At 39.1% G+C, this 25,084-nt stretch overlaps 1 protein-coding gene across 2 annotated transcripts in view; it reads right to left on the bottom strand.

Moving 5' to 3' along the window:
• The window catches only part of FMN2 (formin 2), a 293,915-nt gene that overhangs the window by 173,528 nt on the left and 95,303 nt on the right, over positions 1–25,084 (bottom strand). For both annotated transcript variants that reach the window (XM_053300841.1, XM_053300851.1), the window contains one exon: positions 22,202–22,346. In XM_053300841.1, the coding sequence (XP_053156816.1) occupies positions 22,202–22,346 (145 nt within the window). The remainder of the gene's footprint in view (positions 1–22,201; positions 22,347–25,084) is intronic.

Genomic DNA, 25,084 nt, shown 5'->3' with positions numbered 1-25,084 from the left:
TACTAACATCTATGACCAAGTTTCTAACTGTTGAGTGGCCCTTATTGTTGATCAGTAAACAAAGGACATGCCAAATTTGTTCCTGTATAGATAAGACAAGGAGAAAGAGTCAGATATTTAGCGGAAGGTAATGTAATGCAGATGTTGGATAATTAAATGCTTGGAGCAAAAAAATGAACATGCCTTTTCCCAAAATAATATCTACCTCATGCAAGATTTCTTTTGCAATAAGTTCTACTTTCTGGAAAAGATTTAAATGCTGATGTTAACAGACAATGTCTCAAGGTTATTACTCATTACAACCAGCCAAATTACTAGTTGACACTAATTCTTATATAATGAGTCAGAAGTTTGCAACTCAATGGTACTATGTTTATTACTATATGACAAACAGATATTTCAGTTCTGAAGCTGAGTAGGTATAGCCTAGCCATCCTGGGGCCACTTCTCACAGCATGCTCCCAGTGTTTAGCCACAATATTCTACTTGAAACAGGTTCCTGAACATAATATAAAATAAAAATGCAAATGTAGTCACTGAGATTTATACTGGTTATAAGAATAACATTTCTACTGGTAAAGGTACTAAATCATTATTTCAGTGAGAAATGAGAATGCCATGAAATATTTTTGTTGTTGGCTTGTTTCTGTAGTTGTGTTCTTTGTCCCTATAGTTTAGTACATTTTCTAAGAGAAAGAGCTTCAAAGAGGGAGATAATTCACACACAGTCCGAGCCCTAAAAGTCACTGATCAATACCTAGTCAGAGCACAAGCTCTTAAGCTTTGAAGAGGCATTACCTACCTAAAAGAAACATATCAACAAAGATAGCCAATCAACACTGATGGGCACTAACTACTTTAAAAGTAGCTTAATTAAAACGTAATTTAACTACTAGTTAAATACATTTTAACAAAAGTAATTAGAACTTTTTATAACTACTTTGAAGGAGTTAAATAGTTTCAACTACTTCTTTATAACCACTTCACCCCCAGGCTGAAAAATAAAATATTTACAAAATAAAATAAATAGGTGGGTTTTTGCTACACCCGCTGCTGGTAATTGCAGAATGCTTATATTCTTCTTAGTTACTGATTTTGTTACTTCTATTGCTAATATATGAAGTTTAATAATAATAATAATAATAATAATAATGCAACCATCAACAATAATGCAACCATCATCAATAATGCAACCATGGTGAGACGTAACTTTAATAAATCTATACCAGATCGGTCGTCGCCTGGGTCAACAAGGATCGCGCCAGGTGCTATATTCCCTGGACATCTGGTGGCAAGTGGGCAACAGGACTCAGGATCTTCAGTTGAGCAACCAGGGCTGGAGACTGCAAGGTTACTGGAAGAAACGTCGCTTAACCGAAAAAAAATACGAAAAATGCCAACAAGGAAATAATGATCTGCTATTACAAGTCTAGTCCAACTAGAAGAGGTTATTTAAAAAGAATGTACCAAATTTGGAATGAGAGGCATCCAGATACAGAAATAACAGAACAAAGGCTAGCAGACCAGAGAAGATTCATAATAAGAAATAAAGTATTCACAGGAGTTGAGCTGGAAGAAATGAAAAGAGCAACACAGGCTCAAGATATGGAAGAAGAATTACCACCAATTGAAGAAGTTGCTCAGGCGCAGGTGGAGGAGCTGTTGGAAATCGAGGATGCCACTGTTACTGAACTGTTTCAAAATCAAAACCAGGCAACCGCCCCTTTGCCTTCACCTCAAAAACCCGAATGCCGTTTAACAGAAAAGCAACAAGAACTAAAGCAAAAAATAACTGAGCACATGAACCAAACAACCACCAGGGTTCGACTTCCAGCTCTAAAAACAGTTGCCAAAAAACAACTTGCTCAGGCATTAAAAGATGTCAATGCTGCACTTGCAGAAATAACAACCAAGAATTTGCAAGAAACAAACCAACTAATGTACAGTGCAGCAACAATAACAACACAAGAGCTTGGATATAAGATCAGTGGACCTGTAAAAAAACGAAAGCAGTACATCACCTAAATGGAAGATTAGATTAGAAAATAAAATCGCCAGGCTTAGATCAGATGCTAGTAAATTGAAAGATATGAAAGTCAAGAAGCTGAAGAATGAAAACACCAAACAGTATCTGATCCAAAAATACCACCTCGATTCAAGGAAAATTAGAGAAGTCCTGGAAATAATAAAGCAGCAAATAACAGCAGTGTCAAAGAAGATTAGCAGGTATGAAGCCAGAATTACACAACACAGGCAGAATCTCCAGTTCCAGTCAAATCAGAGACGTTTCTACCAAAGCACAGAAGGAGAAACTACAAGAAACATTGAAACACCAAATAAAGAAGAAACAGTGCAATTCTGGGAGAAATTATTGGACAATCCAATAGATTATAATAAAAAAGCAGGCTGGATGAAAGAGGATGAAAAATGTAACCAACAAATGCAAGATCTAATAGTAACACCAGAATTAATAAGTGAAAGAGCAAAGAAAATTAAAAATTGGACTGCACCAGGCGACGATGAACTGCATGGCTTTTGGCTTAAACACCTAACAAGCCTTCATAAACAACTATCAAAACTGTTCAATCACATTTTGCAAGGAGGTGATATTCAACAATGGCTAACAACTGGGAAAACTCATCTCATCATGAAAGACCCAGCAAAAGGTGCAGTTCCAAGTAATTATAGACCGATAACCTGCCTGCCAACCATGTTCAAATTATTAACTGGAATAATAGCAGATGAAGTCATGCAACACTTATTAACTAACAAACAGCTTCCAGTTGAACAGAAAGGAAATTGCCCGAACACCAGAGGCACAAAAGACCAGCTGCTGATTGACAAAATGATTTTAGAAAACTGCAAGAGTAGAAAAACCAATCTAAGTGTTGCATGGATTGACTACAAGAAAGCCTTCGATTCATTGCCTCACACATGGATACTAAAATGTTTAGAAACAACTGGTGTCAGCCAAAACATTCAGATATTTATTAAAAAAGCAATGAGCAGGTGGACTACACAGTTAACAATCAATGGCGAGGCACTTGGACAGGTTAGCATTAGAAGAGGCATTTTCGAAGGGGACTCACTATCCCCTCTATTGTTTGTAATCGCCATGACCCCACTTTCACAAATACTAAACAAAACAGGCCTCGGATACCAAACATCTAAAACATCCAGTAAAATCAACCATCTGCTGTACATGGACGATCTGCAGTTGTATGGAAAGTCCCAGTCAGAAATCGAATCACTGCTAAACACTGTCCGTATATTCAGTAGCGATATAGCAATGGAGTCTGGACTAGAGAAGTGTGCTGCATTAATAATGAACAGAGGGAAAATAAGAAAAACAGAAGGAATAGAACTGCCCAATGAAAGCAAGATCAAGAACCTGGAAGAGAAAGAACGTTACAAATACTTGGGCATTCTCCAGGCTGATAACATCACACACACTGAAGTTAAAAGAAAAATTGGAAGTGAATACATCTGGAGAGTTAGAAAAATCCTCAAGTCCAAACTCAATGGCGGGAACACCATACAAGCCATAAACACCTGGGCTATACCTGTTATCAGATACAGTGCAGGAATAATAGACTGGACCCAGGCAGAGCTAGAGACACTGGATTGTAAGACCAGGAAAATCATGACCATCAATCATGCTCTGCACCCCCACAGTGAGGTAGATAGGCTATACCTCCCTCGCAGCATAGGTGGAAGAGGAATGCTGCAAGTCCATCAAACAGCAGAGGAGGAGAAAAGAGGCCTTGAAGAATATATCAAGGACAGTGAAGAAGATGCACTTCAAATGGTTAAGAATGAGAAACTATTCAACACCAATGAAAGAAAGCAGGCCTACAAGAAAGAACAAGTCAAGAACCGAGCAGAAAAGTGGAAAAATAAGCCCCTGCATGGTCAATATTTGCACAATATAAGTGGAAAATCAGACATCACCAAGACCTGGCAATGGCTTAAGAATGGCAACTTGAAGAAAGAAACAGAGAGTTTAATACTGGCTGCACAAGAACAGGCACTAAGAACAAATGCAAAAAGAGCAAAAGTTGAAAAATCCACAACAAACAGCAAGTGCCACCTTTGTAAAGAAGTAGATGAAACATTGGACCACCTAATCAGCTGTTGTAAAAAGATTGCACAGACTGACTACAAACAAAGGCATGACAAGGTAGCAGGGATGATACGCTGGAACATCTGCAAAAAATACAAGCTACCTGTAGCCAAACATTGGTGGGACAATGAAATTGAAAAAGTTGTCAAAAATGAAGATGGGACTTCCGACTACAAAGAGGCAAACATCTGCCACACAATACACCAGATATAACTGTAGTCGAGTAGAAAGAAAAACAAGTTAAAATAATCCACATAGCAATACCAGTGGATAGCAGAATAGAAAAAAAAGAAATAGAAAAATTCACCAAATACAAAGATCTACAAATTGAAATTGAAATTGAAATTGGCTGTGGCAGAAGAAGACCAAAATAATCCCAATGGTTATCAGTGCCCTAGGTGCAATTCCAAAACAACTTGAAGAGCACCTCAACACCATAGGGGCCACAGAAATCACCATCAGCCAATTACAAACTTTACTGGGAACAGCCTATATTTTGCAACAATATCTATAATAACAGCAACAACATTGATAATAAAATTCAGCCATCCCAGGTCCTTGGGAAGGACTCGATGTCTGGATAAAACAAACCAGTCAATAACACCTGTCTGACTGTGTAAATAAATAAATAAATAAATAATATTTTGTATATATTCCCCCCTCAATAATGAATTATGTAATATGTTTTCCCTTAATACATAGTAATTATACATCTGCTCTGTAAAAGGGATTTCAGTATAGAACTGAAAATTCACATGGTGAGGTGTTACATGTTTTCAGTCTTGCTTTACGGAATTGAAGCTTGGACACTTAAAAAAACAGAATATGAACAAACTAGATTCTTTCAAGCTCTGGATATATCGATGTATATTAAGAATATCATGGGTAGATACAGTTACCAATGAGGAAGTTTTGAGAAGAATGGCAAAAGAGAAAGAGCTAATTAACATCATTAAGACAAGACAACATGAATATACTGGCCATGTTATTAGAGGGGAAAAATATCCTGACTGCAGTTAATGATGCAGGGAAAGATTAAAGAAACAAGTGTCCGAAAATGAAGAACATCTTGGCTGAAAAAATTGTTGGAATGGTTTGGATGAACATCCTTACATCCTTATTTTAGAGCAGTGGCATCCAAAGTCAGAATAGCCTTAGTGATAGCTAACCTCCAGTAGGAGATATCACCTGAAGAAGGTTATTCATAGTTTAATTACAGGAATTAATGCCTAACAAAAATAGTTTAATTATGACTGATTTACTTTTCATAAAGTTGTTGTAATTACCATTCAACTAACTGAACGGATAAGACAAGACGGAACCAGTGTTTTATTTAGACACACCAGCTATAAAAGTGTGAAGAGACAGAAAGAGAATGTGATTAACTGGCAGAGATGGGGTAGTACTTATATTACAAATAGTTTTTTGAGGAAGGTCAGGGTCAGGGTTGGGGCAGAGTGGGGGGAAGGGATGGGGGAAATGGGGAAAAATGTATGTAAAATACAAACTGTCAAAATAAATAAATAAATAAATAAATAAATAAATAAATAAATAAATAAGTAGCAAAGTTTCACAGAAAGAAAAAAATCCAGATTTGTTTTTAAAAAAAAGACTATTTGTAGTATAATTACTGACCCAGCACTGCCAGTCAATCACATTCTCTTTCTGTCTCTTCACATTTCTATAGCTGGTGTGTCTAAATAAAACACTAGTTTCCTCTTATCTGTAGTTAAAAGATCAAGAGTCATATTTGAAACACAGTTGCAGATTCCTCCCACTTTATTCTGGTAAGAAAATTATCTCCCTCCAGATTTAACTGCTAAGGGAAATGTTGGTACTAACATTATTATGTTAGTACCAACCAGGGTTTCCATTTATACAAACCAGGGTTTCCATTTAGCATGGATATGGTTAAATATTGATTTCAGATCCTGATTTAAATAGGAAGTCTAGGTAGTATTAACCAGCATTACAGTTACTGCTGACATGAATGCAGGAGGGAGAAATTGCTTCAGAGATAGGAGCAGCAAGCGTACAGACCCATGGCTGGTTCCTAATTTGGATGAGATGGAATCAGAGTTGCATTTGCACTGTCTCAGAAGAGTAATTTCCCCACACATTAGAACATTACAACCACATTTTCAAACTCCAGTTTCTGGAGTTAAATGTATATATTTGCAAACATCTGACTCCTCTCATGTGCTTTTGATACTTTATTGGCAACATTCTTGTTCAAAGTGCACTAGCTGGCTGCAATTCTGGAGATGATTTATTATAAAACTTCTTAGATACCTTTCCAACCACGTAACACTCAAGGCGGCATAAAATCTAAAAATAAATCATGCACTACAATAAAAACATGGCTAAACACAGTTAGCAATAAGTGGGCAAAAAAGCCATTTCAAATAACAGCATTTTCTTTCAAAATGCTTTCTGATGGAAGCTTTGTAATTCAGGGACTAATCTAATCTCTTGAAGAAAAATGTTTATAGTTCTAATCCAAAACTCATCTCAGAGAGCAATGCTGAATTTATAATGTTCTGGCATTAGCTTCTATGGCAGAGGATCATTGTGGATAGGGATTAGAAAGCTGAGCTGGGAAACCCAAGACAAGACTCTGCTTAGCTATGAAGCTCATCAAGTAGATTTATGCAAATCATTATCTCCCAGGATAACCTACACCACAGGGTTCTTGGAAGGCTAAAATATTGCTGCATGGTCCTGGTGTGGTGGGGAGAGAAATAGGATTCGAATGTAACACAGACATTTAATTGCCAAAAACACAAAGAAGGAATACATTTACTACTTGTTCTTTTTATTCATTAGTTGCTTTTCCACTATACAATTTTCAAAGTGGTTAAATTTCAAAGAAATACCATGAATAAAATTTCTGAGTCTAAAATGACAGCAAGTTCCACCAATGTAGGCAGAAAGATTGGGAAGAGAATGTTCAAGGTAAATCTAAGTGCAAGTACACCTCAGAAGACCTCACAAAAAGGACATGAAACAATGAACTGGATGTTGTACACCAGCAAACCCACCATCTGTTCCTATATAACAAAGACAGTTTTAATAATCTGATCCCTGTCTTTGGTAAATCATTGCCCCTATTTTGACCTTATTTTTGACTTTTGTATGTCTTGGTAAAATCCTGTTATATTAGTTGCTAGATTTTCCATTCTGCATCCTCCTCTGGGTCTACACAAATTAATTTTCTGAAATGGGGAATGAATGCATCTTGACTCATACAAATATATGCAGATGCACAAGTAGCCTGCTGAGATTCATTTTGAGATCCTGATAACAGACTGTAGCACAATTCTGTTTTTCTAGCATATTTTCTAGCAAAAGAACAAACACCTTCAGAGTTTGTAAAATAGTCCAGGACAGGCTATTGCATTACAAAATAATATAGCAAAGGCAACTCTCAACATTCATCAGCGAATTTCTGAGCTTCATAATATTCTGAACAACAGACACCCAGGGAGATGGACAGGCCCAAGTCTGAAGCAATAACTTTAGTAAATAGCCATCAGTATTGTAGTTCTGCTCTGAGGTACACTTCTTTATTTAAAAATAGCATTCTTTCCCATCTCAAGCTTCAAGTGTGACAAAAATTAATTTGAACACTACAGACTGACTTATTGAAATTTGGCACTCAGTCCAATGCTGATTTTTTTTCTTTAGCAGAAGAATCATCACTGTTCTTTGCAACTATATAAATAACTACATATTAGAACTAGATATTTCAGAATTTTCCTTATTGTACAAAAACTGCTATCATCCTCAGACACAATAAACTGTAGCTAGGAATGATGGGAGGTATACTTTATACTTTGGCAACATCTGGAAGACCACAGGTTGGGAACCTCTGCTATAGTTTAAAAAACTGAATTTCAGCATTAAAAGCCCTCCAATACTGTCTATGCCTGTTCTGTACCAGAACGATGTTAACAGAACTAGAGATAGCACTCCAAACATAAGTTTCCCTCTTTATTTTCTGTCCCTGCCCCATAATTCAGGTTGCTCTTCTGGCCCAAGGACTTCCAGCTGTAACCTTTCATCTTATTTTTATCATTAACAGAAGGTATTCAACTGGTTTGATGAACCAAATAACATTACATGCATTGTTTTATAGAACCAATATCTGATTAATATGTAGCCATTCTGGCTAATGCTTCTTTGTATGACATTGGATTAAAAATGTCTCAAATTGTTTAGATTAACATACACAGCAATAAGTAAAAATAAGCATCACATTCTTCAACAGGATACAGAACAATAGGTTTAAACATTTTTCTAATTAAAAACAACCACCGAATCCTCAGTTCTAAAGACTGCCAAGGGCAAATGAAGGAATGCTTAAATTTTCTGGTTTTAAGCTAAAGTACAGGGCTGTTCCCCACCGCCAGAATATCTCTTTTAGACTAAATTTAGCTTATTTTATGGAATAAACATCCTTTTATTCTGTGACAAAACATAATAGATTTGTATGTTGCTAATGTTTTCCATGTCTTGGGAGTATCGTGAGATTGCTCAACTCAGCACACAAAGCATGAACTACACATACAGTTAAAGCCAAAAAATGGAGGTGGGTTTAAACAATGGCCATGTAAGGCTGTTGAGAAAAAACATATGACTAGCTATTCCATGGCCATTGCTTAAACACACATACCCTTTGTGGCTTTAAGTGTATGTGTAAAGTTGATGCTTTATGTGCTGAGATGGGCAGTCACACAATATTCCCAAGACCATGAAAAGATGGGCGGAGGCACATTAAGGCCTGGTTCACCATATGACCGAGGTTTACAGAGAATTGACAGAACTACCAGGTGGTCCTTTTTCACTCTCTGAGATCTAGCTCCACAAAACTCATACTTCAGGTGCCAGATCTCTGTTCAGGCACTTTCAAAGGAATGGTGAGATTTCCAAGTAAACGAAAACAAAGTAGTTCCCTGCTGACACAATTTCTGGTACATAGAATTAATAACATTAGACAATATTCCCCAAAGAGCAATTAACTTAGATCTGCAAGATCTAGTCTTTCAAGAACAGCTGAGTTTCTAAGGTAGGTATCTTCATGCTACTTATAAGGGACAACAACAAAAGGACTATGGTTTTCATTATGTCAGATATGGAGAGCCATTAATTTGGCTTTCATTTAAACACACAATGAGCATACAACATGTTCATCTTGTCAAAATGTGGCCAGCTTATAAATCCTTTTCTTACAATGTTAACCAAGATCATGGGGGACAAGGGTGGAAAAAGAAGATAAACTCACTGTGTGAAGTCAACTCACAGAAGAATTAAAATGTTGCCAGACTACTAACATGATGCTGAAGGGTTTTTTGGTTTTGTTTTTGTTTTAAACTGTGCAAAGCACATTATCATTGAGTTATTCTCTTCTCTTCTTGAACTGTTTGGAAGGCAGATAAAAATTGTGACTTGAATCTTATGATAGTTATGCAAGCAGCATCAAACCTCTTCTACTTCTATAGAACCTATGGATACGATCATAGCCTTCGCTTTTACAACAATCCTCCCTTAAACATTAATTCAGCTTACGAAGAAAGCCTCAATTTATTATTACAAAACAGATTAAACATTGGAAACTAAGGCTGACATTTGGACTAATGCGGGCACTGAAAAATGTTGGCTGTACGAAGAGGCCATTTTTGCGGGTCTGCCCTTCCCTCTGCAGTCCATTGTGCCTCCCAGAAATATGTCCCTGAATTCCAGGAATGGATTAGTCAGAATGTCATTCCCATTCTCTGAAAATAAACTAGAACTGGAAAAGAGGAAGAAAATGGAACGTACAATATTATGTGTACGGGGGGAAGAAAAAAAGAAGTGCACCAGTGTAAGTTGGGAATAAGAAGCTAAACAGCACTAGCCAATACTGAGCTAGATGGACCAATGGCCTGTCTCAGTATAAGGCAACGTTCTATGTTCCTATATATAGTTTATTATTAGTCTTACTAATCAATATTAAAAGCACTAATTGCCCCGATCTAGTGAGGATCAAGCACTGGCAGCACAAGCAAACGTTGATAGGACTGGGACTGGATCTCTTCATCCATGTATGGATGGGTCATGATAAAAGGAAGAGGGGAAGGCAGCCCTGGATAGCCCTTTTGAAGGTAACAGTGCAAACCCACCTGATAGCTAGGTAGGCAAAGACAGATGACAAATACAGGATCATTATCTGTGCATTCTGCCGTATATGTATATGTATGCATCCAGACTTTTCAAGTAAGCAAGGAAAGGGGGGCACATTTTCAATTGCTCCCCCTCCCTGCTGAAGCCCACTGTCTGACATGGAAATATATTCCTGAGGATCACACTCAGGTCTGCTGCACCCACACAGTGCTAATCCAGATGTCAGCCAGTATGTATTACTTACTGTTACTGTATGAAGTTGCTGTATGTTACTGAATGGCAGTATGTATCACTGCCAGTGTGTATTTTAAACTGTTTTAATTGTGTTTTTAGATTGTGAGCCACCCAGGGACTTGTGTATGGGGTGGTATAAAAATGTGCAAAATAAATAAATTTCTAAGATTCAGCTTGGCTGTAGCAAATCCCTGTTCAGCAGTGAAGTTCACTGAATGGACTGGCACTTATCACCAACTGAACTGACTTTACAAAGAGGTTGTGAAGATAACATTAAATAACCCTAAATTCCTTGGAAGGAGGGCAGGAGGCAAACATTGGTTTGGATTTCATGTCCTTTTGCTTATGAATGCATTTTTTGAAGCTTTCCCCTGCTGCAGCCCTTAGTGCAAGCAAGAACAGCCACTCCTGAATACTGGGAGAATAGTAGCCAACATAGTCTGAGGTGTTGGAACCAAAGAGGAAAACCAGCACATGTATTAGCTCTTTAGGAACATAGGAAGCTGCCATATACCGAGACAGACTATTGGTCTAGCTAGCTCAGTACTGTCTATACAGACTGGAAGTGGCTTCTCCAGGGTTGCAGGAAGGAGTCTCTCTCAGACCTATCTTGGAGATGCCCAGGAGATAACTTAAAATCTGCATGCAAGCATGCAGGTGTTCTTCCAAGAGCGTTCCCATCCCTTAAGGGGAATATCTTACAGTTCTCACATGTAGTCTCCCATTCAAATGCAACCATGATGACCCTGCTTAGCAAAGGACACAATTCATGCTTGCTACCACAGGGATGAAGATGCACTGACTTCAGAAGCAGCAGCATTACAAAAGGAGACAAAAGTTCACAAAGATGATGGAGAGGCATATTGTCTTAGTTGGAATAGGGATGTAGACTAGATGATCTATTACTTAATGCCATTTCAAAACATGTCACAGCATAATGGATGCAAAAAAAAAAAAAAAAGCCCTATTTTACAATGGCTGAGGTCTCAAGAATATAATATAATAGAATTCTTTATTTATGACCCAAGCTCAGCATAAAATGACATAAACAAAACATCTCATAACACAGAAAAATACAATTTGAAGAAGGAAATATGTAAATATGTGCGTAAGTATCCATGGATGGTAATCAATAAAAATTATAAAATTAATCAAGAAAAGCTTGCTGCCATAACAATACTGCAATAAAACAAAATTTGGCCACCTTAAAGGTGACATCTAAAATTCTATCTGCAAGAAAATAAGAAACATAAAAGTCTCCTGAACAGCCTGGGAAGGGTGTCAGAAGAGGAGTTAATAAGGAGCATCTTAAATCTCTATATAATGGACAGCGCAACAGAACATGTTGGATGGATTCAACTTCCCCCATACCACATGGGCATAATCTACCCTCCCTGGGGATCCCCAGAAACCTCTCCGAGAGCACCACTGAAGGTAGCATGTCATGTCTTGCCCTAAAAAACGCCCTCTTGTAGCACGTCATGCTCAGAGCATTCAAATAGGCAGCAGGGACCCAGCTAGAACTGCTCAAACCCAACCTCCTTTTAGTACAATCAGGGATTCAGGAGAGTTCTTGTTGAATTTCAGAGTCCAAGAGTCTTTGCTTCAGGATCTGCCTAGCCTGGTCATAACTAAACAAGACCAGGTAGTCCATAGACAGACCCAAGGACACAATTTTGTCCTGAATAGCCCGGGCCCAAGTGGGATGGAATACTTCAGCCAAGATAAGAGAGATCCATCCTTGAGGAAAAAAATCTGACTTTAAGCCAATAGGTCAAAATAGACAACCAGGCCCAGACCTCGATCTTCAGAACGCCCAACTCAAACCTTAACAATACATTGGAGGCACATCTAGGTGCCGTAAGTAGAGCCCTAAGGAAGTCACTTTGAACCACATCCATAGACTTGTATGAAGGAAAAGGACCAAGTTGCGCCCCATAACTTGCTGGCTCCTAACTTTGGCCACAAATAATTTCAAGGCAGCTGGAATGATCTCGCCTCCTTTAGAACAGAAAAATCTCCAGATAGCCAGAGAACTTCTCCATGCCGTAAGAATAACTTGATCTATATGCGCCTTCCATGAGTCCCTTGCTTGCAGGGTCACACCTAAATATTTATATGTATAGACTTGTTCTATCCGTCGATCCTCAATTGACCATCTTAACTGCCTAGGTCTTCTTGCAAAAATCATTACTTTGGATTTCGAGTAATTGATCAAAAGATAATTTGCTCTACAGTAGAGGGCCAATCTTTTCATGGCTCGCCTCAGGCCCATGGGAGTCCTAGCTAAATAGCAGCATCATCTGCATAAAGAAGAAGAGGAATACACACACCTGCTGCAGATGGTGAATGTAGGCTGGAATCGGTTAGACAAGGGGCCAAGTCACTGAGATATAAATTAAAAAGCAAGGGGGCAAGGATACATCCCTGCCTCACTCCTTTATAGGTAGATATAGGTTGTGAAAGCTCCCCTTTAGGATGACATCTAACCCTGATATTCGAGCCTGCATGAAGCTGTTGCATTAAAAAAAGAAGCCGCTTTTCGATGTTTGTTTGAGCTAGCTTCTCCCAGAGCAGTCCTCTAGATATAGAGTTGAACGCCAGTTTAAAATCGATGAAAGCCACATACAGAGCCGACCCAGGCTTATCTCCATTTTTTCCAATCAGATGTCGGAGGATAAAGACCTGATCAACAGTAGATCGTCCAGTTCTAAACCCGGCCTGCTCATCCCCCAAAACACACTCATCCTCCATCCAGGCATGAAGTTTGGCTAAAAGATGCCTAGCATACAGTTTGCTGACTACACTTAGCAGTGAGATAGGCCTATAATTCGAGGGAAAATTTATTTCCCCTTTTTTATAAATTGGCACTAACAGCCGTACTCCACTCTTTCAGAATTTGACCAGTGGAGTCTATATGGGTGAAAAGCCTGTCCAGCACAGGGGCCCACCATTCAATGTCCAACTGAATAGCCTCAGGGTTAATAGCATCAAATCCTGGGGCCTTACCAGTTTTCATTTCACCTATTAATTTTTCCACCTCCAATACTGTAACTGGTGGCCATCCCCAACAGAGCTGAAATCCAACTTCCCAGAAGCTGAAGGGAACTCCCCAAGATTATAAAGATCACTAAAATCAGTCACCCAATCATTCATGGATACTACAAAGCTGGCATTAAGAGGATGAGTGCACCACTGTGCATTCACTAAGCGCCAGAATTTAGAGTCATTGGCACCTTTAGCTGCCTCAAAGAGGTCCTTCCACAGGGATCTTAAGGCCAGTGCTTTCTTTTCCTTTAGAAGGCCTTTAAACTTCCTCTTCTCAGCCAGCAAGTTGGCCTTTGTTGTCATCCTAGGGTCCTGGTGAGAAGCTCTAAAAGCTGTAACTAGGTCCTTTCTAGCCACTCGGCAGTCATGATCGAACCACTCTTTGGACCTGGGTTTAAAAGAGGAGCTCCCTAAGCTGCCCTGACAAAAGTGCTCCTGGATGCATTGTATCAGATGGTGATAATTATCTAAAACTCCAGGGCCTCCAGCTTAATCTAAAAGCTTTTCCCGACTATACCTCATCTCCTTCGAATTTAGTAGAGTATAAATCGAAGCAGACCATCTAGAATTCCAGTTCACCCGAATCCCACCCAAAGTTGGAATACTGTTGGTAAGGGAACACTCCCAAAATTGAATGCTCCCAGAAGGGATCTTATCCCTTAACAAAATGGGGAAATGATCACTATCTGAGGTCTCATTAATCTCATAAATCATGCTTGCTTGTTTTGGGAAATATTTTCAGAACATAACAAGTGCAACATGTTGACCAATTTACAGCCTCAACAAAGTTCATGAAAGTGATATGCAAGTGCTATTACTAAATTATGGAATGTAACCAAGTCGCTCTCTCACACACAATATATTTATGTTGCATCCCTCAGTCATTAGTTGCCCAATGTAGAGCATAAAGTCTGGAATCTATTAGCTAGCTAAAGATAAAACAGATAATCCTTCTATGAACTTTATTACTGTCATGACTGAAACAGAAGTTGGCATGATCTACATTACAGGCTCCGTGACAGAACTAATGGTCAAGTAAATGTTTTGCTTACCAAATTGGAGATAGTCAGTTTAATGCCTGTGCAATGTTGATTTGGGTTTAAAAAAAATCAGATTCTTAGTTTCTTGTGGTTAACATGGATTTTCAACCTGATTTTATATATTCTAAAGGGAAAGTGTGTCGTCGAATCGGTGTCGACTCCTGCAGACCACAGAGCCACGTGGTTTTCTTTGGTAGAATAGAGGAGGGTTTACCATTGCCATTTCCCATGCAGTATGAGATAATGCCTTTCAGTATCTTCCTATATCGCTGCTGCTCGATATTGGTGTTTCCCATAGTCTGGGAAACAAACCAGCAGGGATTTGAACTGGCAACCTCTGGCTTGCTAGTCAAGTCATTTCCCCACTGTGCCATTGTTGTTATTCATCAAAGGATAATGTCTTTACCAGTGGCTATTTGCTGCTGTCGTGTGAAAGATTATGAGCTCTTTTGGGACAGATAACCAACTTCTCATTTATTTTCCTAAGTAAAGCACTTTGAGAACTTTTTTTGTTAGAAGGTAATATAGGAGTATTCTAAATAAATAAATAAACAAAAACAAACAATAATATGCAACAGTAATTTTTAAATGTACCAAATGAACTTTTTAAGTTAAAAAAATAAAATTTAATACATAATTTGTTATAACATCAATGTGGCAGTAATTTTCTCTCAGGTTGATTATGAAGTTCTGTGCATTTATTTCACTTTCTCCCCACAAAATACAATTTTAAAAGATACTCAATCTAATAGAATTGCTCTTCTGGAATAATCCTAATGCAGGCTACAGCTCTTCATACTTCTTATTTTTCACCAGTTTATGTAGAAGTATCAAAAACTCTTTAAAGGTAAGATACCTTTGTTTTCACAAAAGCATCAGTGTTGCTAGCACTGGGCAGAAGGGGCAGATGCCCCAAATGTTTGGCTAAGTGCCTCGAATCTCTTGACTCCTGGCATCTGCCTCCCACCAACAACTTTGGGTAAAGCAGTAGCGGGTGTGTGAGCCCTGGGCTCTACATAAAAACTCTAGCTCAGGAGGTGCTCCCTGTCACTTTATCTCCTTCATCACTGTGTACTTCCATCCAGGAGAAGAGATTCTCATTTCTCACCATTTCCTCTTTCACACTCTGCATGTAAAGCACAGCGGGAAGCAGTTGCATTGAGGCCTGGTTCTTTTGGGCACCTGGGTAATTCGCCTCAAGCGCAGCAGCAACACAGCTGCTGGGCTCAATGGAGGGGGCAGTGGGTGCTCTTATTATTCTTTTACAATCCCATGTTATTTACTAAACCCACACAAATTACAAAATAAACTAGAATCATTCTTGCAATGCAATTCAAGCAAAATGACATATATTGCATTATTATTGTGTGTGAGGAAGCTGGACTTCCTGGACTCTAATACAGATTTGACACAAATGATATGTTCTACAGACACAAAAGCAAATCTAGTTGGTTCTTTCCATGCCTGACAACACTTGAATATACTGCTTAACACTGTTGCAGAACAGGATATATACTTACCTATTCATGTAATTAACTGTGTAAAGTCCCAATTTCAATGATGTCATTAGAATATTATGATTCGACAACATTTGAACTTATCTTTCCCATCACAATGTAACATTTACAATAACACTTTGGTATTTTTCAAGTATGTGTATTATTACACGGAAAATAATAATTGATCTGATGAATCTTGTTGCAGAGTTTACATGGAAGTTGCCCAGGTTGCTGGCGGTGGGGGGATTCAGTGTTCATTTCAGCACCAGGTTGTCAGGAGCAGCTCAGGAGTTCATAGCAGCCATGACAACTATGGCCTACCCCAATTGGTCTCTGGACTGAGACATGATGCTGGTCAGATGCTCAATTTGGTCTTTTGCACTGATCCCCATTGGTGGGGATTCCTGTCATCTTCCCATTGTCATGGACGGACCACCATCTGGTTAATGTGGGACTTGCAACCACAACCCACCTCTACAGGGGTTAAGGACCTATTAGGCTGATCCGCCTGAGAAGGTTATTGGATTCAATAGGATTCCAATAAACGTGGGAAGGGTTTAGAGTTGGCTCTGCTAGTGATTCTGATGATGCTCTGGTGCAAACATGGAATAATGAACTCACTAGAGCAGAAGACACAATTGCTCCTAAGCATCCTGTCCAACCTACTTCAAAATTAGCCCCATGGTATTCAAAAGAACTACGGGAGCTGAAGCGGATTGGTAGATGACTAGAGCACAAGTGGAGGAAGACGCAACATGAATCTAACAGGTTGCAACACAGAGCACATTTGAAGATCTGTGCTCTGGCAATGTGGGCAGCAAAGCGATTCTTTACTGCCTGCATTGCTTCTGCAAATTCACACTGAGTAGAGTTTTCTAGGGTTGGTAAGGGGCTACCCCTCTCCCCCTTGAATTTGAAATTGAAACCATCAGTCACTCATTGCAACATCTTCAATTATCTTTTTGCGGATAAAATCTCTCGTATTTGGGCTAAGCTGCATTCCACAGTTACTGCACAGTCTATTATAGATGTGTCTAGCAACTCCTCTTATAGAACTAGATTGGATCACTTTCAGCTTGTGACTCCTAAGGATGTGGGCAAACTGCTTTGGACTATGAATCCTACAACCTGTTCTTTTGACCGTAGACCAACTTGGCTTATTTCATCTGGAAACTGTATTATCAGAGAAGGTCTGGTAAATATTATAAATGCTGTTCTGAGGGAGGGCCGGAGGCCTTCTTGTCTTAAGAAGGCTATTATTAGTCCATTCTTGAATAAACCTGCATTGGATCCCTTGGAGTTAGCTAATTACAGACCTGTTTCCCATATTCCATCATTGGGCAAGGTGATTGAGCAGGTAGTTGCCTCTCAGCTCCAGGCAGTTTTGGATGATACACATTGAGACTAATTTCAAATTAGCTTTCAAGCAGGCTATGGGGTTGAGATACTGACAGAGGTAATGTGACTGTGCTGATCCTTGTGGATCTCTCAGTGGCTTTAAATACCAGCAACCATGGTATCCTTCTGGGTTGCCTGAGGTGGCACTGTTTTACAGTGGTTCCATTCCTACCACTTGAGTTGATTCCAGAGGATGTCACTTGGAGATTGCTGCTCTGCAAAACGAGAACTAAGGTATGAAGTTCCAAAAGGCTCCATACTGTCTCCAATGCTCTTTAACATCTACATGAAACCTCTGGGAGAGATCATCAGGAGGCTTGGTGCAGCATGTTATCAATATGCTGATGGCACCCAGATCAATTTCTTCATATTGACCTCCTCAGGAAATGGAATAACTTCCTCAAATGCCTACCTGGAAGCAGTAATGCGCTGGATGAGGGATAACAAACTGAAGTTGAATCCAGATAAGACTGAGGTACTGACTGTGGAGGCTTGGGACCTGAGAGATGGTTTAGATCTGCCTGTTCTGAATGGGGTTACACTCCCCCTGAAAGATCAGGTACATAATTGGGGAGTGCTCCTGGATCTAGAATTCTCTCTGATTTCTCAGGTTGAGGCAGTAGCCAGCAGCACTTTTTATCAGCTTTGGCTAATATATCAGTTATACCTATTTCTGGAGGTAAGGTAAAGTGTGCCATCAAGTCAATTTTGACTCCTGGCACCTACAGAGCCAGGTTTTCTTTTGGTAGAATACAGGACGGGTTTGCCATTGCCTCCTCCTGTGCAGTATGAGATGATGCCTTTCAGCATCTTCCTATATCACTGCTGCCTAATATAGTACCAGCAGGGATTCGAACCGGCAACTTTCTGCTTGTTAGTCAAGCATTTTCCCACTGCACCTTAAAATAGTGGTACATATGCTGGCACCCTGGCTTTTTATCAGCTTTGGCTGATACATTAGCTATCCCATTTCCCAGTGGTGCACATGCTGGTAACCTCCAGGTTTGACTACTGTAATGCATTCTACATGGGGCTGCCTTTGTATGTAGTCTGGAAACTACAATCGGTACAGAATGTGGCAGCCAGACTGGTCTCTGGGACAACCCAAAGGGATCATATAATACAGATTTTAAAAGAACTGAACGGCACTGGCTGCCGATATTTTTCAGATATGAAAGTGCTAGTTATAACCTATAAAGCCCTGAACAGCTTGGGTCGAGGGTACTTAAGAAAGTGACTTCTTTGTCCTGAACCCTGCTGCCTATTAAGATCATCTGAGGAGCTCCAGTTACTGTTGCCACTAGTTCGTTTGGTGGTGACATGGGACTGGGCCTTCTCTGTGGCTGCTACAGGGCTTTGGAATATGCTCCCTGTCAAAATAAGAGCATCTCCATCTCTGGTTTCATTTAGGAAGACCCCTCACAAGACACACCTGTTTTCTCAGGCTTTTAAGCGAAATTAATTTTAAACTGTTTAATTGTTTTTATCCCATGACATTGTTTTAACTCGTTTATTCTGTGAAGTTGTTTTGTTTTTGCTGCTTTGTATTTGTTGTGTTTTGAATTATATATACGGCCTAGAGATACATATGTCAGGTGGTATATAAATATGATAAGCAAGCAAACAAAGGTCCTAAGTTCAGTCTCTACTATCTCCATATTTAAAAATCAGCTCTCAGGTAGCAAGACTGATGATAAAGGATGGGGTGAAACCCTGCCATGAAACCTTGGTGAGCTATTGCCAGTCACAGCAGACAGGACTTGGCCATGTGGGCCCTTGATCTTCATATGTTCATATTCTTCAGCTAAATTCTTTTGAATACTAGATATGTTTATTTTGCAAAAAAAAAATTGTCCTTTTGGAGACCTTTAATAGTATCCAGTTCCACTTTTAAAAAATATTCTTTTAAAATAGCATAATAAGATGCTTAACATTGCAAAGAAAATGAACATTGTCAGTCATTAAAAACCACATCTACTAATGTTTAACCACAACTACAGTCTGCCTATTTAAATACTGTTTGCCAAACATAATTTAGTAGCCATTATTTTATTGTTTACAGAGGTCTGCATTGCTAAATCTCATGATATGTTAAGACAAGTCAAATTTCACTGAGCAGACACTCTCTCTATTTTTTTATTTTTTTAAATAGAGAGCTATTTGATCGCAAGTAGTCTGGCAAGGGCTACAGTTGAAGACAGGAGAAACTTGGGTGGTTCTTCCCCCAAACCATAAAGCTATTCAATATGGAAAGCAACACTGCCTTCAGTATAAGTTGATGTGCAGTGCAAGTTATGCCGATATCAGAAGTTTATTTAATGGATACATCAATTGTCATAATAGATGGAATTCTATATTTTAAAAAGCCAGTTTCAAAACACTTCTTAAAAATAGATTTATTTGTTCAATGAAACATATTGAAAACAACTGCTATTCTAGTGATGAAAGCTTAAATAGTAATGATCCTACAATATGCCAAATTAATTCCTCTTCAGGATAAGTTCATAGCAGACACTCAGCCACATAATGGGGGAAAAACCCATGCTTTCTTCAGTTGGGAACACTAACCAAGCCACACTCCTTCCTCCCGTTCTCTTACCTCCAGACTCAAGTATGGAATCACGATGTTTACATCCTGGCTTGTGAAACCACAGCTCCATGGCTCACACAGAGCTGGAAAACTGTGGTTTAACTCTAGTTTACATGCCAGGATGAGACAGTTGTCAAACAAGCCAGGATATCTTGGATAGGGCATAGGACAGAGTGTGTGAATTCAGTTGGATTCCCAACAGATAAACTATGGTTTACATTGTGTGAACTGTCCCAGTCTCATAATAGTGCTTAGTAACTTGCAATTTGCTTGAACCACCACATTAAATCCGTTTTTCTAAACACAATGCAGCATTGTATTCCAGTTAGGATTATTATATAATCAAATTGCGAAAGACATGGACAATACCAACACTGATGCTAAGCAGAACCCTTGAAGTTTCCCTAAGATTCAAATGGTCTTTGTAAGGAGGTTAGAAACACATGCAAAAGGTCCCAGGTTCAAGCCCAGGCATCTTCACTGGAGAATGAGGTATTCCAAAAAGGATGTTAGGTAGAAGAGTTGGAAAATGCCTGAGACCTTGGAAAACTCACTGCTATAGGTTAGACCGTCTGCTTTAGTATAAGGCAGCATCATGAACAGAAAGGAAATCAAACCATGGAGAATATAGTCTGCATTTGTTAGCACAGATATGCAATCTTACAGCTAAAGATGTTTCAGGGCAAGCCTTACACACTAATTGCCTCTTTGGCATTAAACCAAGATTCACTCCAATCAAGTCAGCATCAACTGAAAGTGGAAAAAACTCATTGCTTGCTCCATCAGCAGCTGCCTTTTCCTAATCAGGTGACATTGACTGTTACACCTCAGCAAATTAGCCAGTGGCTTAATTAAAAAGATAATTGCAATTGCTGAAAAGGATGGGTTCATGTGAGACAGTGGCGGCTCCTTCTCCCTCTGTGAAAACACATAGAACAGTAAGCCAACCAAGTCCCAGAGCCTCTTCTGCCCACCCCTACTCTTCTCAGAATTCCAAAGAAGCAAAGGACTCCCCCCATCCAGGTAGTAGGATGAATGTCTGAAGCAAACCAATGGCTTCAAATCCCCATAGTGACTGCACACATCACTTCCACCACCAGGAGACCACTGGAAATGCCAATTATATGAGGATTTACTTTTGTTGAGGCTGTAAGATCTGATACAAGCTATAGCGTCATCCCCACACCTGGTGAAGAAATATTTCATGCCAGCTTCATCATTTGAGAAGAGACTGTGCTAATATGGAATATCTGAGAGGAGATATTGAGAGGAGAGCAGGTCTTGTGGTAGCAAGCATGACTTGTCCCCTTAGCTAAGCAGGATCTGCCCTGGTTGAATTTGAATGGAAGACTACATGTGAGCACTGTAAGATATTCCCCTTAGGGGATGGAGCCACTCTGGGAAGACCATCTAGGTTCCAAATTCCCTCTTTGGCATCTCCAAGATAGGGTTGAGAGAGATTCCTGCCTTCAACCTTGGAGAAGCCACTGCCAGTTTGTGTAGACAATATTGAGATAGAGAGACCAATGGTCTGACTCAGTATATGGCAGATTCCTATGTTCCTATCTCCATGTTCACATGTGATGGCTGGTATTAAGCTGGCAGGGATAACTCATCTTGCAGATACTGCTTCTAGAGGTGTCTACATTATGAAGTGATATGTACTAATGCCTGAATGACTTTCATAATTAAAAGCTTAATCTCTGTAGTAAATATTATGTATACATTGTTCCCTTTCATTACTTTAAAAGCAATCTTTTAAATTACCACTGTTCATATCAATAGTTGACTCAAATTATATGGTTGTCCATCTCTGTCATTTTCATTGATACCTGAAGCAGCCTACACATTGAACTCAGCACTATGTTTTGGCCTGCAGAATAGCCTCATAACCTTTTCCTCTTCTTTCTTGTTTTAAATATATCCCATATAATAAATCCAACCGTCCTGAGCCATTTTTGGAAGCGTGGTATAGAAACTGACCAAAACAAAAAAACAAACAAACAAAACCTCTAAAATACATAGCCCTGCGCCACTTGCAGACAGATCTACAGATATGGCCAACAGTTTCTTGCCACAGAAATAAATATCTCTCGAGTGTACTCACTTGTTTATTCTTTGTCTTTGTGATGGTGTCTGAAATGGGTTTCTTCCTCTCTTTAACAGCTGTTTTAGAAAACAGTTCTTCGAATTCATGATAATCTATGGAAGGCTCTTCAATTTTTTCCCACACAAGTGAAGCATTAGAATCTCTAAAGTTAAGCAAAAGACCTATGTAGGGCAATGTCAGACTAAATAATCACAAAATGGTGAAATGAAGGCTGATAATGAATATTAACTTGTGCTACTTAAAGTAGCATTCAGTTTTTTCTAATTAAAAAGGACTGTAAAAACAAAACAAAAAAACAAAAACACTTCTATTTTGCACACATTTTGTAAACTTTCTGCACAGCAAAAAAAAAAAAAGCTACTTTTGTAGATGTCCATGTGCATGTATAGATGCATATGCTTCATCACACAAGAAAAGATAAGATTGCCTGGAAAATAGTTACTTGAAAGTTCCATATTTGTCTGAGTAAGTGAAGGAGGTAAGTCAATTGAGTAGTAAAAAGAAATTTTTTTTTGCAAAACATAACAAAGCTAACCCAAGGCAATGTCAGCTAACCAAAACTGTTGGAAAGAGATCTAAATTTGTCATTAAGTGTGGCAGCCATGCTCTCATTGGTCCATGTTTGAAATAGATTTGCACTGAGAGGAAAGATTTGCATATTCTATCTTGATTCCCTAGAATTCTAGTAATATCTCTCCTCCTTTTCTCTTAAAAACAAGTGCTAGCAGCATAGTCTGAGCTAACTAGCTCTTTTTCCATGAGAAAGAGGGATTTGTTATGGGTGAGCATGTCAGATGATAAGAGAAGTGAGGAAAGGAATTCATGTGCACAGTAGTGGACAGAGCAGAAATCACATATAGAACCTCCATTTAGTTTTCCAAAAAGTCCAAGTGAACATTTTGAAAACAACTCTACCCCAATGCCACACACAGAGATGACAGCACATTATAAGAGCCTTTTCTTCCCACATTACAGGCTATGACATCCCCCGCACAGCTACTCCAACATTCCTAAATAGTTCTCTGTGTTGATCTTTTCTTGACAGGCCTCAGCCCTGGAACCTGTTTTCATGTGGAAAGAACATGTGTAAGTAATAACATAGTGTGTGTCTAAGTATGTGCATTGCCCTCCACTTTGACCAATTGCTGACATTATGGATTTGTGAGCAGACAACCTACAGCAGAGGGCATTACTTTCAGGCAGGCTTAAGTACTGCACCTCTCCTTTTATAATCAAGCATTGTCTCCTGATTTAGCCTACAAGGAGTTTCTGGTAACCTGAAGTCACTAGAAAATATCCTCCAGTCCAGATACCTTGTATGTGGGTGGGTTGTGGAGGGTCAGGTCACTAACTGGTCATAACATCAGCTTCCCTTTAGCACTGAGCCACTGTGTTCAAGTGTAGGGTTAGAATTTAGAAAGCAGAGTTCATCCCATAAAACTACTGGATTATTAATGCTTAAGTTTTATAAATACAAGTTTTACAGATGGTGGAATGAGGAGAGTTTTGCTACTGGCTGTGTTTAGTTCCTACCTCTGACTCACTTTGGGACATGCACTTACAGCCTCAGAAGCTTCAGCACTACCATGCATGCAAATTCACGTGCAAAGTGTGCAGTTCTTGTGAATCCCAGTAAAATACTAAGACTGAACAGAGCACTGAAAGAGAAGCTGTGGGCTTCTGACGTGGTAAATGCACATCTGATATGTCCAAATGGTCTTAGCCAACTCACCTCTCTCCACCTGACTTCCCCACTTTTATAATATTATTTTCCAAAACTGTTATTGGAACTAGTCTGGTAAGAGAAGGGCAGGGGCTATAGGTACCCACAATTAGCTCTGCCTAAGTATATGGATGTATCATTTTGCCAAATTAAAATGGAGGAAGGTGATATCTGAACTACCACAAACTAAAACTCTTTTCTTTCTTCTTCTAACACATGCTGCCCATTCATTCCTTCAGGTCAATTTAGCTTCCCTTAGTTTTCAGGATAAAGCTGAAATGCCAAGTCATAAAGCTGCATGCCAAGTCAAGTGCCATGACATGCAAAGGCTGGGATCATGAGGACTTAGAACACAGAACTTGTTTTCAGTTTAGGGCCCACTCTCTGATGGCCTCCAGATCTGCCACACAAGCACTGAGGGAGACAAAGGCTCAGTGTCACTTGATCTTAGACTTCCCTGCTGTACGCATATATTCTTCTCCCCATCTCTTTCTCCACTGATAGGAGCAGGGATTTTGTGTTTCAAAGTGCTGTGAAAGGCAACTCAGAGTTTATCTTAAAGCCATAATTTTGATTCCGACATGTACCATCACCACAAAATTCCTGTAATGTGGTTTTCATGCCCATGACCAGTGTAAATTAAAGTATTTGCATACATGGTATTGGATAATTTCCTACCACTTTACTTATACTTTTTTTTAAAGAGTTGCTAAGATCACAGGAATTACTGTAATCCTATGTAGCCAGACACACATGGGATTTCAGTTCACAAGAGATTAGCTCCACATGGGCATAGTAGCAAGCCATATGACGATCATGATGAGGGAATTTGGTTGCATTGCCACATGTGTGAACTGGCTGCTGAATGAACCATCTTTGAATGCTTCTTGAGAAGGTGCAACTTATATTAAAACATTCCAAAAGTGATAGAGTTACATTTAAATCACAAAAAGAACGTAATACAGATGGGAAATACTGGAAAATATCGGTGTTCAGTACCATTGCCACCTAGTAATATTTACCTTTAAACTCACACAGAAAAACACTTCTTCCTAACACTATTTCAGAAATGCATAAAAGCCAGTTCTAAAAACTGCGTATTATAAAACATGGCTCCTAGTTTATACTCTCTCAGAAAGAACAAAGAACAGTGCCAT

Source organism: Hemicordylus capensis, chromosome 1 (assembly GCF_027244095.1).
Source record: "Hemicordylus capensis ecotype Gifberg chromosome 1, rHemCap1.1.pri, whole genome shotgun sequence".
Classification (NCBI taxonomy): domain Eukaryota; kingdom Metazoa; phylum Chordata; class Lepidosauria; order Squamata; family Cordylidae; genus Hemicordylus; species Hemicordylus capensis.
The sequence above is the reverse complement of the archived record's forward strand: the minus strand, read 5'-3'. Positions and strand labels throughout refer to the sequence as shown.